Consider the following 14457-nt stretch of genomic DNA (forward strand, 5'->3'; position numbering starts at 1 on the left):
ATGGTAAGGTGATTGATACTGACATAGTGTATCCCCAGTAAGGAGATTATATCAACTAATAAGTGAAGTGTTGACAAAGGGCAAGATGCTTGGATGTTGTTTGTGATGAAGAGGAAGAATGTTACCTAAATCACATCAACACTGGCAGAGAAGAATGAATAGGTCACCAGTATGCTATGAGGTTGCAGAACAACAAGATTCCCACTAGATGAAGATGCAGTCACCATATGAAGAGATGAATGATAGTGAATGTGTCCACATAGGAGCACATGTGCCTGTTTGAAGATATTTCACACAAATAGGGAGTACATTGCATGATGTAGAAGACAAGGTGTCACTCCATTGGTAAGTGGAACTTATCTCCTATCATGCATGGTGTACATCATAGTTTTATGAGATAAGGTAAATGAGGCAAAGGCAAGTACTTGAAGGTTCACATCGGATCTACCAGTGAATTGAGGGAATGCCTTAAGTGCATGAGAATAAGAATATGCACTAGACTGACAGTGAAGGCAAGTTGAGTTTTTGGAATAGACAAAGTGTGATGTGTTTGTCATCTTGAAAAATCGGTTGTGATATGGTCCGAGCTAATCAAGGAGAAGGCAAGGCTGAGTAGATACAAACAGAGGAATGTGGCCTAACTGAAGATGGAGTCTGGTGAAGGTTGATGATAGAGTGTCATCAAGAGTGTTTACTGGTATGTAAGTCCACCGGTAATATGAGCAAGGTGCAGATGTAGATGTCCTCCCACTTTGTGGGAATGTGCATGCTTGGGATAGACATGTCTAAAGAGTGGTTTAGGTGTTCCACCAGTAGTTGAGAATAGTATAGACATGAGGAGTTAACTGGTAGGGTTAGTAAACTAGGAAAAAAGAGGAACTGATAGAGTGTTTGGTCGGTGATCCTATCTAGACTGACATGAAGATCCAAGCTGGTAGTTGGTCGACATAGATGCCACATGGAGTCAAGGTGGTGGACTTGCATGTAGTAGTAGATAGAATAAACACCAGTAAGGTAGTTGCAGAGTTGGTTGAGATTAATGGTAGATCCCACAAATCAGAGGACATGTTGTAGGACGTTGCAGAGGTTTGCGGCTCGAGGTCTGGAGGACAACTATGAGCCAGCTAAGAGTGATTGATAAGATCGAGGTAGATGAAGGAAACAACAAGACCAATCTTGGTGGTTGACCAAGAGATCAGTCGATAAGGGAGAATGCAGATCGCCAAAGGCAGAAGGCATGATCAAGAAGGTGAGTAAATGGCAGAGATGTACAATTTGCGTTAAGTAAGATCAGATCAGAAAAGATCTGATTGGATTTGGTTTTCCTTGAGGATGATGAGGAAACCCTAACCACTTGAGATTTGAATTGTCCTTTGGTGGGAAAACTAGGCTATAAATATGCAGGCCAATGACATAGTTAAGTTGCTACTGGATAGAAGAATATTGTGTTGTTGCGAAGTGTATTACTTCTACATGTGAGAGAAAATATGTCAAGTGCACAAAGTATATCTGAGAAGAGATTGAGTCTTAGGGTGAACCTGGTTGAAGTGTTCAACTGGTTGAAGAGAAAAATTGGTAGTGTCCATACTGGCAGAACAAAAGAGAAGGAAGTTGTAGAGAAGGCAGACAAAAAAGTGGCAAAGTTTTGTACTGGTGAAGATCAAAGAGTAAGGTGGAGATCCAACATAGTAGAAGAAAAGGAGAGGTGTATCGGTAGAGTTTACTGGCAGTTGACACTAATACATTTGGACTAGATTTTTGATTGAGGTTTCTAACGGAGAAGGAATATTGTGGCCAAATTTGATTTTTTTTTTTAAAATGCCCACATTTGTCGTAATTCCGCCAGAAATTACCCATTTGGTTTCAAAAAAGAAGGAATTAGCAATGAGAATTTTCTTTTTTTCAAAAAAGTGCTCGAGTTTGTCGTAATTCCGACGACAGTGGCCATTACAAAAATAAAAAATGAGGTAGGGAATTCATTTGTGAATTGTAATCCTGCGTAGGCATCCATGGTGACTTCAACCCCCAAGAACATCAAACCCACATCGAAGGCAATCCCACGCAGGAGGTAGATTCAAATTGCCCTATTTTTTAATTTCATGTTGCAAAAAGTATACATGTGGTGGTTAATTGTCCTAGTTTAATCTCGTAAAACCATAGAACTGTGATTGAGGAGTGAGTGTTCAATTTTGTATTAGCAATCCCTTCCTCCCGTATACGTGCATGTCGATTATTCACATGAGATCACATCTCTTTGCGGCATTGTATCAAACAATTCATGAGCCTTGTCCATGTTTCCACATTTTGCATTCATGTCAAGTAGGGCATTTGCAAGTACAACACCTAACAAAATTCCTCTATCTGTTATGCTTTGATGGATGTCCATACCCTATTCCAAAGCTCCCATTTTTGCATAGGCAGGGAGGATGCTGGCAAAGGTTGTGGAATTTGGCTTTATGACTTCAAATTTCATTTGCTTGAAATTGTCTAAAGCCTTTTCGACAAATCCATTTTGTGCATATCCAGCAATTGTTGCAGTCCACGAGACAACATTTCATTTAAGCACTCTATCAAATAGTTCATGTGCCTTGTCTATGCTTCCACATTTTGCATACATGTCTACCAAGGCAGTTACAACTACAACATCAGACAAAATTTATCTATCCTTTATGCTTCGATGAATGTCCATACCCTGTTCCAAATCTCCCATTTTGGCACAAGTAGGGAGGATAGTAGCAATGGTCGTGGTATTTGGCTTTACACCTGCCAATTGCATTTGCTTGAAAGTTTCTAAAGCCTTCTCAACAAATCCATTTTGTGCAGTTGCAACTACAAAATTCCTCTATCTTTTATGCTTTGATGGATGTCCATACCCTGCTCCAAAGCTCCCATTTTGGCACAGGCTGGGAGTAGGCTGGCAAACGTAACTAAAGAAATGCAATGATCAGCTCCAAAGGCATCAAACCACTACTAACAAAACCGAGCATCTAAAATATGATAGGGAATAGTGTGAGTTGTCCTGAACTAAAATATTTTATTTTCAATTTCTACGAAAACATAATTACTCTGCTATTTAATGTTATTAATAAGTGTTTAATTTATGAAAGAGATAAATGGTTGGCCACAAGTACATGAGTTACTAAATACACACAAATAAGTGAATTTGATATTCAAAACTATCTACAATGAATTCAATTCCTATCCATTAGTCATTTATGTTTGCAATAAGCATCTTTCTTTGTTTTTCTTAATCTTTATTCATAGTTATGTGCATATTTCACATTCTATAATTAGGATATAAATTGCTATGGCTGAACACTAGCATGATGTTTGTGTTTGGCATACGTGCGTGGAAACATAATTATTGGATTGTTATATTATAGAGATCACAAATCTAGATATTGCATATTAGTTATAGCTCTTCTTGGATTGATTCTAAAGTTAACATACAGTCATAAAGCCATTATTAGCAGATCTATCCATTTCTAGTAAAGACAATTGAGAAAGACATTTTGATATTGAGAGTTTCTTATCTGTTTACCTATTGATCATTATTAAGCCATAATATTTAGGTTTATTTAACTCTCTTACAAAACCTCTATAAGTGTCCTAGATTGTCCCTACTAATCACTCTTCAATTCAGAAAAATGGAGTTCTAAAGATTTGTTGCACAAGATGGTGTTGAACATATCAACAAGGCTAGCATGGAAAGCATGTTCAAGCTTCCACTTGTATAACTTACAACAAATGATTTGTTGATAGAATAAATTCTTGAAATAGGGATACAATCGAAAGACAAGTAAGTACATACAAACCTCCTTAGTTGAAAGTAAAATCTATGTATAAAAAGAGTACATTGAATCCCAATCCATAAACACAATAGAGATACTGATGGAGACTTAATTGGATGTAGCATGTCGCACCAAAGTTGTTAGAGTATGCTAAGCTAGTACATAATGTTTCGTAAAGCCACATTAGTATTTTACCCAGATCATTATCTACCAAAACTAACTATAGTAATCCTTTTGAGGATTAATTTCATGGTGCTAGATCTTCATTTAGTTCCACTTCTTGTTGGAGATAAGAATAGTTATTTCTTGAGGTAGATGAATATCCCATCAACAAAGGACAAGACCCTTTCTAGAATATAACAAATTCTACTCCAACAAAAGATCATGGGGGTTTCACTAGAGCTATTGAATAAGAGATAGACTTCTACTACTGCATTAAAAGCATTGGCATGCTCTTCATTTATTGATGTAAAATCTCTCTGACGCCACCACAACCAACAAAGGTGTAAAAAGTTGTTTGCAATGCATGGATTTTTAGGATTGTCCTTTGAGAAAATAGAATTAAAGTATGGAAGTAGGATCTTCTAGCTCCTGAGGGAAAGACCATGTTAGACAATAATTTCTATTTTCTTTCCTGTGAAGAAAGACCATGTTAGACAATATCAACGAACAACAAAATAAGGAGACAATTGCTAGATTGTGGTCTAACTTGAAAAGAAAAGGTGATGGAAAATGTTATTGTCCGTGCAAAATTTGTAAGGGGTTAAAGACTAGAAGACTTGTAATCAAAACAAAGAAGAAAAATTGTAGGTTGCATGGTCACATTGAAGGTGGACATGATTATCATTCATTTGTAAGTTTTTCATTATATTGTTTTGAAAATTTATATACATAATAAATCACATGATGATGAGATCATGATCATGGTTTATTTATGTATATCAATTTTATATAGGTCGAGCACCTCAGAGCACATGGTATGGATCAACACAACCCTGAGAATATGATTTTTGAAGTGGACGAACATGGAGGTGTGAATATCGAAGCTGAAGATAATGATCCCATAGAAGTTGACGATCATGAGCCAAAAAACACAATTGAAGATGATGGTACAAATACATTGATCCATGACTCATTTAGTACTCGCACAGCTGATCATGATTATGAAGAAGACCTTGATGTTGTTCATGATGTCCCTCTACTTGAGAAGGCATCTGAGGCCCTTTATGAAGGCTCGTAGGAAACTCTTCTCTCCATTGTATTGTTGTTGGTGAACTTGAAGGTTATGAATGGTTTATCCAACATAACAATGTCACGTATGTTAAGGAATGTCGTATATGTCATAATAAACTATGAATCATGTTGTACCATTATATTCTTTATTATAACAAATTATATTTTGTTGTTGTAGATTGATAGGTGAGTTTTTGTTACCACCATCAAATATTCTACCTCATTCATACCGAGAATTATCTGCCATTATGAAAGATATTGGAATGGAGTATCAAGCAATAGATGCTTGTCCCAATGATCATATTATATATCACAAACAACATGAATTTCAAACTAAATGCCCTGAATGTCATATCAGTAGATATCGAATAGATCAAATAACAAAAAGGGTTCCTCGCAAGGTTCTTCGCTATATTCCCATTATTCCACGTATGCAACGATTATTCAAGTGCACTACCTTGGCACAATTTATGGATTACCATGCACGCAATAGAAGTCGAGATGACATTATTCGAATGTCTATGAATGGTTCAAAATTTATGGACATAGAGGAAAAGTGGCCACACTTTAAAGAAGAACCTTGTAATCTCAGGCTTTCATTGGCAGCGGACGATGTCAATCCATTTGGAGAGATGAGATCTGTTTACACAGTGTGGCTTGTTTTTGTTATCAACAATAACATTCCTCCATGGATGTCAATAACGAGGGAGCACATAATGTTGGCAATGATTGTTCCAGGTATTTTATCATTTAAATATAGTCATCTAAATTTAATTATAAATATTGCAGTAAAATGGTCATAATAATTATGTAATATTTTTGTTCATTTGATTAGGTAAGTACCAAGTTAAAGATATGAATGTATATATCGAGCCTCTTATCGACGAGTTGCTGGAGTTATGGAATGGTGTCACTATGTATGACATCTCTAGACCAATAGGACAAAGACAATTTCAATTCCATGTGATGCTTCTATGGACAATACACGATGCCCCGGGGCTAATACATTTTTGTGGTATGTTATAGTGTTTAAGTTGTGCATGAACATTATAATTCAAAAAATTATCATATTTAATCCAATTATACATTATCTTGTAGGTCTTCAAACAAAGGGAAAATTTGCATGTCCTGTTTGTGGTCCAAAGATGAAATCTCGTCATTCAAAAAGTTTAGGAAAGCAAGTGTTTGATGAGTATAGGCACTTCCTCCACAAAAATCATAAGTATCTAAATACTAAAAAACATCTTTTCAATGGGAAAGAAGAGAATACATCAAAGCCATGAAGAATGATACCTCACCTGTGGAAGTTGGAATATAATAGAATTAATCATCAAGGTAATGCCATTCCATCTATTGGTTTGTCATAAAACATCTTTTCTATTTTGTTTTGTTTACTGATGATGTGATTGATGATCATGATGGTTGTGAAGGCATAAATAACCACCTTCCTAAGGGAATAAAAAGTTATCCCCAACAATTTAGTAGGTTGCCCTACTACGAGCAGTTACAAATTGTTCATTTGTTTGATAGAATGCATATTGGAAAGAATATAACAAAGACATTATGGAAAATATTGGATGGAAGGCGTGACAAAGAAAAAATTGTCAAAATATGTAGTGACATTAAAGATTCCAATCATGCAATGATAAATGTCATTCAATCAAATAGCCATGGAGACCAGATTAATATAAGTGAGCTTCCTTGGTTATTAACGGACCAGCAAAGCAATGCTATAAAAGAAGTCATATGAAAAATTCAATTTCCCACAGGATTTGCTACGAACATAAACAATCTCATATCAAAGAAAAGTGAATTTGGGCCAGGGATGAAAACACATGATTGGCATACCTTCATTAAGGTAATTCATGTTCTTGTGTTTTTAGTATGTATTTAAGTACTGAGCATACATGTACTTTTCATTATGTTACAAAAAAATCAAAAGATAATTTTATAATTGTTGTAGTACGTTCTACCTCTATCTCTCCCAGATGACTTTGACAATAATGTCAAGCAAGTCATATATGATCTTGGAAAATACATAAGGTAAGTAGTGATATTTGTTTAGTTCATTTTATAGATATTATATTTGCAATTTATTTTACTTCTTATGTAATATATTTTTTTGCATCTTGAATACCTTGTAGGTGGTTGTCATGTAAAGAAATCCATAAAGATGATATAAAATATTGGAAGAGAAAAATTCCTCATTTAATGTGTGAAATGCAAAAGTGTCTACCTCTAGCTTTTTTCAATGCACAAGAACACTACTCATACACCAAGTTGAGGAGATTGAATTGTGTGGACCTATACACTCTAGGTCAATATGGATGGTTGAGAGGCACTTGAAATTTTTGAAGGCTTTGGTTCGACAAAGAGTACATCCTGAGGGTTCTATGGTAGAGGGATATATGGTATACCAGAATATGGTGTACATTTTTGAATATCTTCCTAAGTTGGCAGCAAAGATCCATGTGGATTGCATTTGGGATCCCAACACCATTAAAAAATTCGAAGGGGAGTACTTGACGGGGAAAGGTAGATTGAGGAAAGTGAGAGGTAATTATAAGATGTTATTGTAGTTAATTAATTCTTAATCTTCAAAATAAATCGATTCTAAGATGTCTATTTATTTTTTGTATAGTTGGTCGAGAGTGGGATGCACTACATTTGTATATTGCAAACAATCTTGATTGGATGACGGTATGGATTGAACATTGTCAACATTTTTGGATGCACATTAACATGGGAAGGTGTGGCTTCATTGGTTAAAGAAGCACATTGTAATGGAGATTCCAATGTTACGCAAAGGGAAATTGATTTAGCATATGGTTTAAGAGATAAACAGGTAAGTATAAATTTATTAATCACCCATATGTTTATCAACTCACAATGCAATAAATTTTACATGTTTGACATATCGTAGGTCAAACACCACAACGCTATGTGCTGCAATGGTCATAAATTTCGCATAAAAATGTTGGATGACACGAAGAAAACTTGTGATTCTGGCATCACTGTAGTCTTTGAGGTGAAAAATATATCATCGAGAAATGACATTCATCCTCAATAGTCTCAAAATCGATACTATGGCATTTTGGATGATATACTTGATGAGATATGATAGAGGGTGGAATTATTGTATAAGACAGCAGAAAACTTGCAAGTAAGCAGTAATGAAAGCTTTAATTATAACAAAAGTTCAATAGTGGTTTATATTTTATTCTCTTTTTATGTCATTAACTAAAATATGTACGTATTGTTTTTATAGCAATTTATCGGCCCTCATGAAAGTCGTTCCTATGATCGGGGTGTTGCAGGATCAAGTGATGACAATTTTCTTGTATTATCACTTGCTTGGCTTATCACTCTAAGTACCCAAAACACATCATACTTGATACTATCAATTTTCAAAATAAAGGTTCATCCTTGTTTACAATTCTTGCACTTTTCATATATTTAATGTTTGATATATTTAATGTATTATTCTTTAGGTGCTGTCAATGTTACTGTGCAAATGTCGATGCCACCTCATCAGAGGTCACCCTCACCTGTATTGCCGACTCCAATGTGAGCAACATGTAGCATGCATACATCCTCTAGTGCACATCATATTGGCCCACCCACTATTGGTAGATCCCTCTTTTTCTCTATCTTTTGTCATGTGTTTATTTCCCTTCAAGTGTTCTTTCTTGAATTCTAATGCCATTTCATAGTGGATTCATTTTTTGCAGGAGGAGATGAACATGATGATGTGCCACAGGTGACTACTACTGATAACATAGCATCATTTCCTAGATCTTCTCGTATTGCTAGTACGGGAACATTGCAGGCCACATTCGTGGTGAGTGACGAAGAAATGCTTCGCTTAAAGATACAAAAGGTTCCAAGTACTTTAAAATTAGTATTATATATACTCTAATTGTAATTTACTTTATGATCACTCGTTTTGGACTAATATTGATCCCATGAATTTTTAGTGACATTGCATTGTAGATATTTGGGCCCACCATACGTAAAAGGTGGTACATCATATGTGAACTAACCCTTATCCAGTTTTGATTTCATATCATTGCTAGAATGCTTTTCCTTTGATCCATTTCTTGAAGTGTAATAAATGTAGCTTCAGTTCATTTCTGAATCTAACAGGTTTTTTTTTGCTTTAAAAGGTGGAATGACCAAGAAAAAAGGTTAAAAGATGAATTGACAAACCAAATGGTTGAGTGGTTTGGAAATGACACCTTTGACAAAACCAAGCTCCTTGAAAAAGCTGGCACATATCTAAAGTATGTGAGGGACCAATATAGGACCCACTTGGAGAGGAACCTAAAGTATGAGCATCCCCCCATGATTCCAGAGAGGGAGTGGAAGGACCTAATTTTGGATGCAAAGGAGAGAATTGAAAGGAAAAAAGGAAATACACCAGTAGACGCCAGAACAAGGTACGAGATACTATTAAGAATGTAATTATGTACTAATTAATTACTCTTTATATTTATATAATCTAACATATTTCAAACTTTTTATAGACTGAGTGACATGTCAAGGCAACCAAGGCAAGGCAAGAAAAGCACGGGCAACACAAACTTGGCTCTGGTGGTTACATGAAATTTGCTGCACGAATTGTAAGTATTTCATGTAAACTCCCATATTGTCTCAAAATATTAATAAATTGCAAACATTTTTTTTTATCAAAAAATGCAAGAAAAATTCACAGTACCAAGCAAAAATGCAGGGCTCTGAATTCAATAGAGCGCCCACAGAAGATGACAAGAGAATTACCTACCAGCAAGGCTCTTCAGCTGTGGCTGATCGGCTATGAGAATTGAGTGGGCATACAGAACATTCGAGTGCATCCGTCACACGGATAAATATGGTAAATGGAAGTTGTTTCAAATTGAATACTTTACCAATAATCTAATTGATGTTGAGTTCCAACATAAAGTGACTATATTTGTTTTAAATAAGCAAGCAATGATAACAATGTGCATGTCATTGGAATGCAGCCTGCTAATTGTGAAACACCACCTACACATGAACATCCGGATGTGCATCCCAATAGTGGAGGTATTCATTTGCTATTTAAATTTATTTATTTAGCTATTAATGTAATTAAACATCTTAATTTATAAATAGAGTAGTAATTAATGTAGCCTTTCTTGTTAATATTTTAGAGCATATAGTCATTGGTGAGCAAGTGGAGCATGATCTGGGTACACAACCTCAAGAATGTGATGTTCCCCACTCAGGTGAAGAGGACCATGGTGTTCAACATGTTGAGGTTGAGGCTACACAAAATGATGTGGCCCCATCAGGTAAAGAGAACAACAATTATGTTCTCTAAATTAATGAAATACTTGTAACCATAATTTTTTTTTTTTGAATTTAACCCATTTCTTTGTTATTGTAGAGGACCCCACTTCACTTTAGTGTCCTCATCCTCAGTATAGGACTAGGCATACATTAAGATCATGAGTAGTTGGTGGAACATCTGCAGAGGGGGGAAATGATGAAGACACTGATGTTCCACTTAGTCTTTTCATAGCTTCAAAGAAAAAACAAAGAAAGAAATGATTGTAATCTAACTTATTTGATAATGATTGATTTTTATGTGTTAGTGAATGTAATTATGTGCTAATTAATGGTTATGGATGATATGTGTTAATTAATATTGATGAATGTTTCATGTTAATTAATGTTAATCAATGTTATGTGTTAATGAATGTTATGTGATATTAATGAATGAATGCTATATTTTATTAATGGTAGAAAGAATTAATGAATGAATGTTATAAGATGTTAATGGGGAATTTAGAGTGATGTTAGGGGCGGGAGGGGCCAAATGAGCTTCCACCTTCACGTGGTTGGCCCTATTAAGTAGAGAATATTAAACTATTCTTGAAACCAAGCGAAGCTCAACAAGGTAACACACTTTTCAACATTTCATTATGTTGCACAATTAATCTTATTGAATAATGTATATTCAATCTTAATTGCAGGGTCCAACAGAGCCAACACAAACAACAACACCATGAGTGGCTGGGTATAAAGAACTCCCATATTGTCTTGTCTTTACATGAACAATATGAGTTGTTTCTAGTGTTGATATCCAAGGTGGGACTGCAAAATTTATGAATATGCCTCATCCTTGTAAGTTTTTTTATTACAACTCCTAATTCTTAAGACTAAACTTTTTGTTCTTGATGTTTTTCACTAGTTGTCATAACCTCTAACTTTGATGCTTGTGCCTTAATAGAACTAGATGTTTCTTGTATGCATACTTGGTCACAGACTGCATTATGATGATATAGGGCTACAAACTAAGATTATTTATTGTATTGAGTTGCACATTTTACATGAGTTGCCCTATGACTGCTATGCACATTTATGTATATACACTATTTCTAGTCTGTATATTAATATTAATATTTTAGAAAATGTTACAAAACTCAGAGTAATCTCCATAAGACTAGAAAAAAGCTCAGATAAGTTTCTACAGTGTTTTCTTACAATTACTTGTGATTGTTTTTTTAGGAGTCCTGGTATCCATTTATAATAGTATGGATGCATACAAGCTTTGGACCATTCAAAAGAAAGTTTGTTACAAACAACCAGTCATTTTCAAGAAGCGGTTATAAGTCCTTTTCAGCATCTGTGGCTTTCTCTACTTGTTGTTCTATTGCATCCTCCTCTAACTGCTCCCGAGCATCTTCTTTCTGTCCCATATACTTATCTTTCCACTTCTGATACACATCATCAGTAGGCCAAGTAAAACTAGCAATCTTCTATTTCATATCTTATAGCCGCTTCCAAGCGACTCATACATACCCAATCTTTGTTTCTATGAAATGATAATGAGATTTCACTTTTTCAATTTCCTCAATTGTTTGGACAAATAAGTGTAGACACCTAAAATTTTCATGTCTAATTAAATAAATATTTTATTTATTTAATTATCTAAACTTAATTCTTCTATTAATTAAATAAATATTTATTTATCTAATTAATTCATTTATCCTCTTCTAGCCCTATTTCTCATTTAAATAAATACATTTATTTATTTAAATTATCCTTTTCCTAAATTAAATAAATATCTTATTAATTTAATTATCCCATTTTTTCTATTAATTAAATAAATCTTTATTTATTTAACTAATTCATTAACCTTTTCTACCCATGACAAATGTCATTCATCTCTTAATTCCTACACTACCTACCCCTTTCATTATTTTATTATTTTCTTTACCTACCCTCTAATCATAGCCGACCTCTTTTACACCTCTCAATCTTATCCCTCCATTTCATATAGTGTCTTCTATATAAGGAGATGCTTCCTTCATTATCAAACCTTGGCTAATCAATTTATGCAGTTGACTACACTACGTTTTTCATATGCAATCCTACTTGCAACCACATTCCGTTGTTTGTTTAGCTCTTGTGCACATAAAATCTGAGAGCAAATATATCAAGCAAGATCAATGGAGATAGGAAGAATGGAGATCCAAACCCTATTGGACATGTGATGGTATAATCTTTGTGATTTCATTTCTGTTGGTGTAAATAATTATTCATCATGGATATTATTACACTTACTTAAGTTTACTTAGGATAATGCATTTCATAGTAGTTTGGATATGAGACACTTGGGTGTTTGTGCCACATTGGGATAGTGTGTGTAGGAGAAATTCCACCTCTTATGGTGTTGATCTTGTTATTACACTATCATATCCACTTATTATGGAGTGATAATTCCACCTTCGGTGGGTGATCCACCTCATGTGGAATATTATATTATTTCTCCTACCTACCCACACCTATTTCCTACCTACCCTTGTTTCTTATTGAGCCACATGTCATATTTGTGTGCTCATACATATCCCTAGCCTTGCCTATATAAGCAGGCTCATCTACATTGTATGTAAGTTGTTGATCATTTTCTATTGATGAGAATACAGTTTATTCTTGTCCTATATTGTGTCTCTATCTTGTACATTTCATTGACCTCTTGATCTTGGCAAAATCCAACATGGTATCAGAGCTATTGGGGCTTCATTGATTCATCTTGAAGAGGCATTATTGTGATGTCAAGAGGAAGATCTAAGGAGCATCATCATTTGGAGGCATCCTAGACCAGATCCGACCTCTCCATTGCATCCGGAAGGCTGTTTCCATGAATTTTGGTTATAAAATTGACCTATTCTGGTGAGAAAAAAATTTTCTCCATTTTTGCCCTATTCGTACAGATTTTCGAAATATAATTTTTTTTTTCGAAAAAATTTTCATTTTTCTGAAAATTGGTTTTCAAAAAAATCAAAAATCAAAAAAAAATTGAAAAAGATCAAAAAATTGGAAAAAAAAAAAAAAAAAAAAAAAAAAAATTGGTTTTTGGGGGGTCCGCAGACCCCCCCCCCCCCCCCCCCGTGACCCGCAGGTTGTAGCTTGCAGGTCTATAGCGCAGTCTAGACCTGCCATTTGTCGGATCGTGTTTCCCGCACCGCCACCCGCACAGTCTCCGCCAGCTCCTCCCACCATCGGCGCCGACTCATCGGTAGCAGCTTCCACCGGCCGCCCGCGTCCTCCCGGCACCACCGGCCCTGGCTTGTCCAGACCGCAGATTGCAGCCACCTAGCAGGCTCCTCTGCCAACCACCGGTCTCCACCTGCGCTTCACTCCCTCCGGCCTCCTTCCTGCACGCAGCAGCTCCTACCGCCACTCCGGCTCCAGTGCCTCCCAGCTCCCGACCTCCCGGCGCCGAACTCCTCCGCTCTAGGTTCTCCGCCTCCCTCCGCCTGTCGGTTCCTGCGCCTACGCCGCCGACGCCGTACAGAGCCACCTCTGGTCTCCGCCTCGCTCAGCACGCAGGTTCACTCCTCCTTAGCGCTGCTGCCCGAGCGCAACTCAGCTCCTCTCGCCGGCCTCCGTGCCACGTAACCCAGACTGGAGGAAACCCACGCCCGCCATGTGGCAGGCGGCCACTGGCCCACGGGAAAACCATACTCATAGTCAACCATACAGACGCCACGTCATCATGCCCAGTCATAGAGACACGTCAGCAATTCCATGCAGTACGGAATACACAGTCGCCTCGCCACGTAATCTGTCCGTACAGTACGGATGCACAGTCAGGAGAGAGGCGAAGTTTTTGTAACGGTCATACGACCGTAAAATTTAATCACCTGAATTTCTGACATCAGCGCCACATCAACAGGGTTTGAAAATTTTTTGACCCCCTCTCATTTGCATTTTTTATTTTGCAGTTCAACTTCAAATGGCCATAACTTGCTCATTTTTGCTTCTTTTTTGGTGCAATTTTTTTTGAAATGGGCTAGAATTTCGTGCTCTCCGCAGTGGTGAAAGAATTTTTTTATTTTGATGCATGGATTTTTTAGAAAATGCAGTTTTTGGTGACTGTCCCTGAGTAATCCCAATTTTTGCA

General features: G+C 36.2%; 1 protein-coding gene across 1 annotated transcript in view; it reads right to left on the reverse strand.

The window, feature by feature from the left end:
* Nucleotides 1–13567, reverse strand: part of LOC131072240 (subtilisin-like protease SBT3.18) — a 42400-nt gene extending 28833 nt beyond the window's left edge. The window contains exon 1 of the mRNA XM_058008360.2: nucleotides 13487–13567. Coding sequence (XP_057864343.2) covers nucleotides 13487–13567 — 81 coding nt within the window. The remainder of the gene's footprint in view (nucleotides 1–13486) is intronic.
* Between the last annotated feature and the right edge of the window lie 890 nt (nucleotides 13568–14457).

Source organism: Cryptomeria japonica, chromosome 10, assembly GCF_030272615.1.
Source record: "Cryptomeria japonica chromosome 10, Sugi_1.0, whole genome shotgun sequence".
In the NCBI taxonomy this organism is placed as follows: Eukaryota; Viridiplantae; Streptophyta; class Pinopsida; order Cupressales; family Cupressaceae; genus Cryptomeria; species Cryptomeria japonica.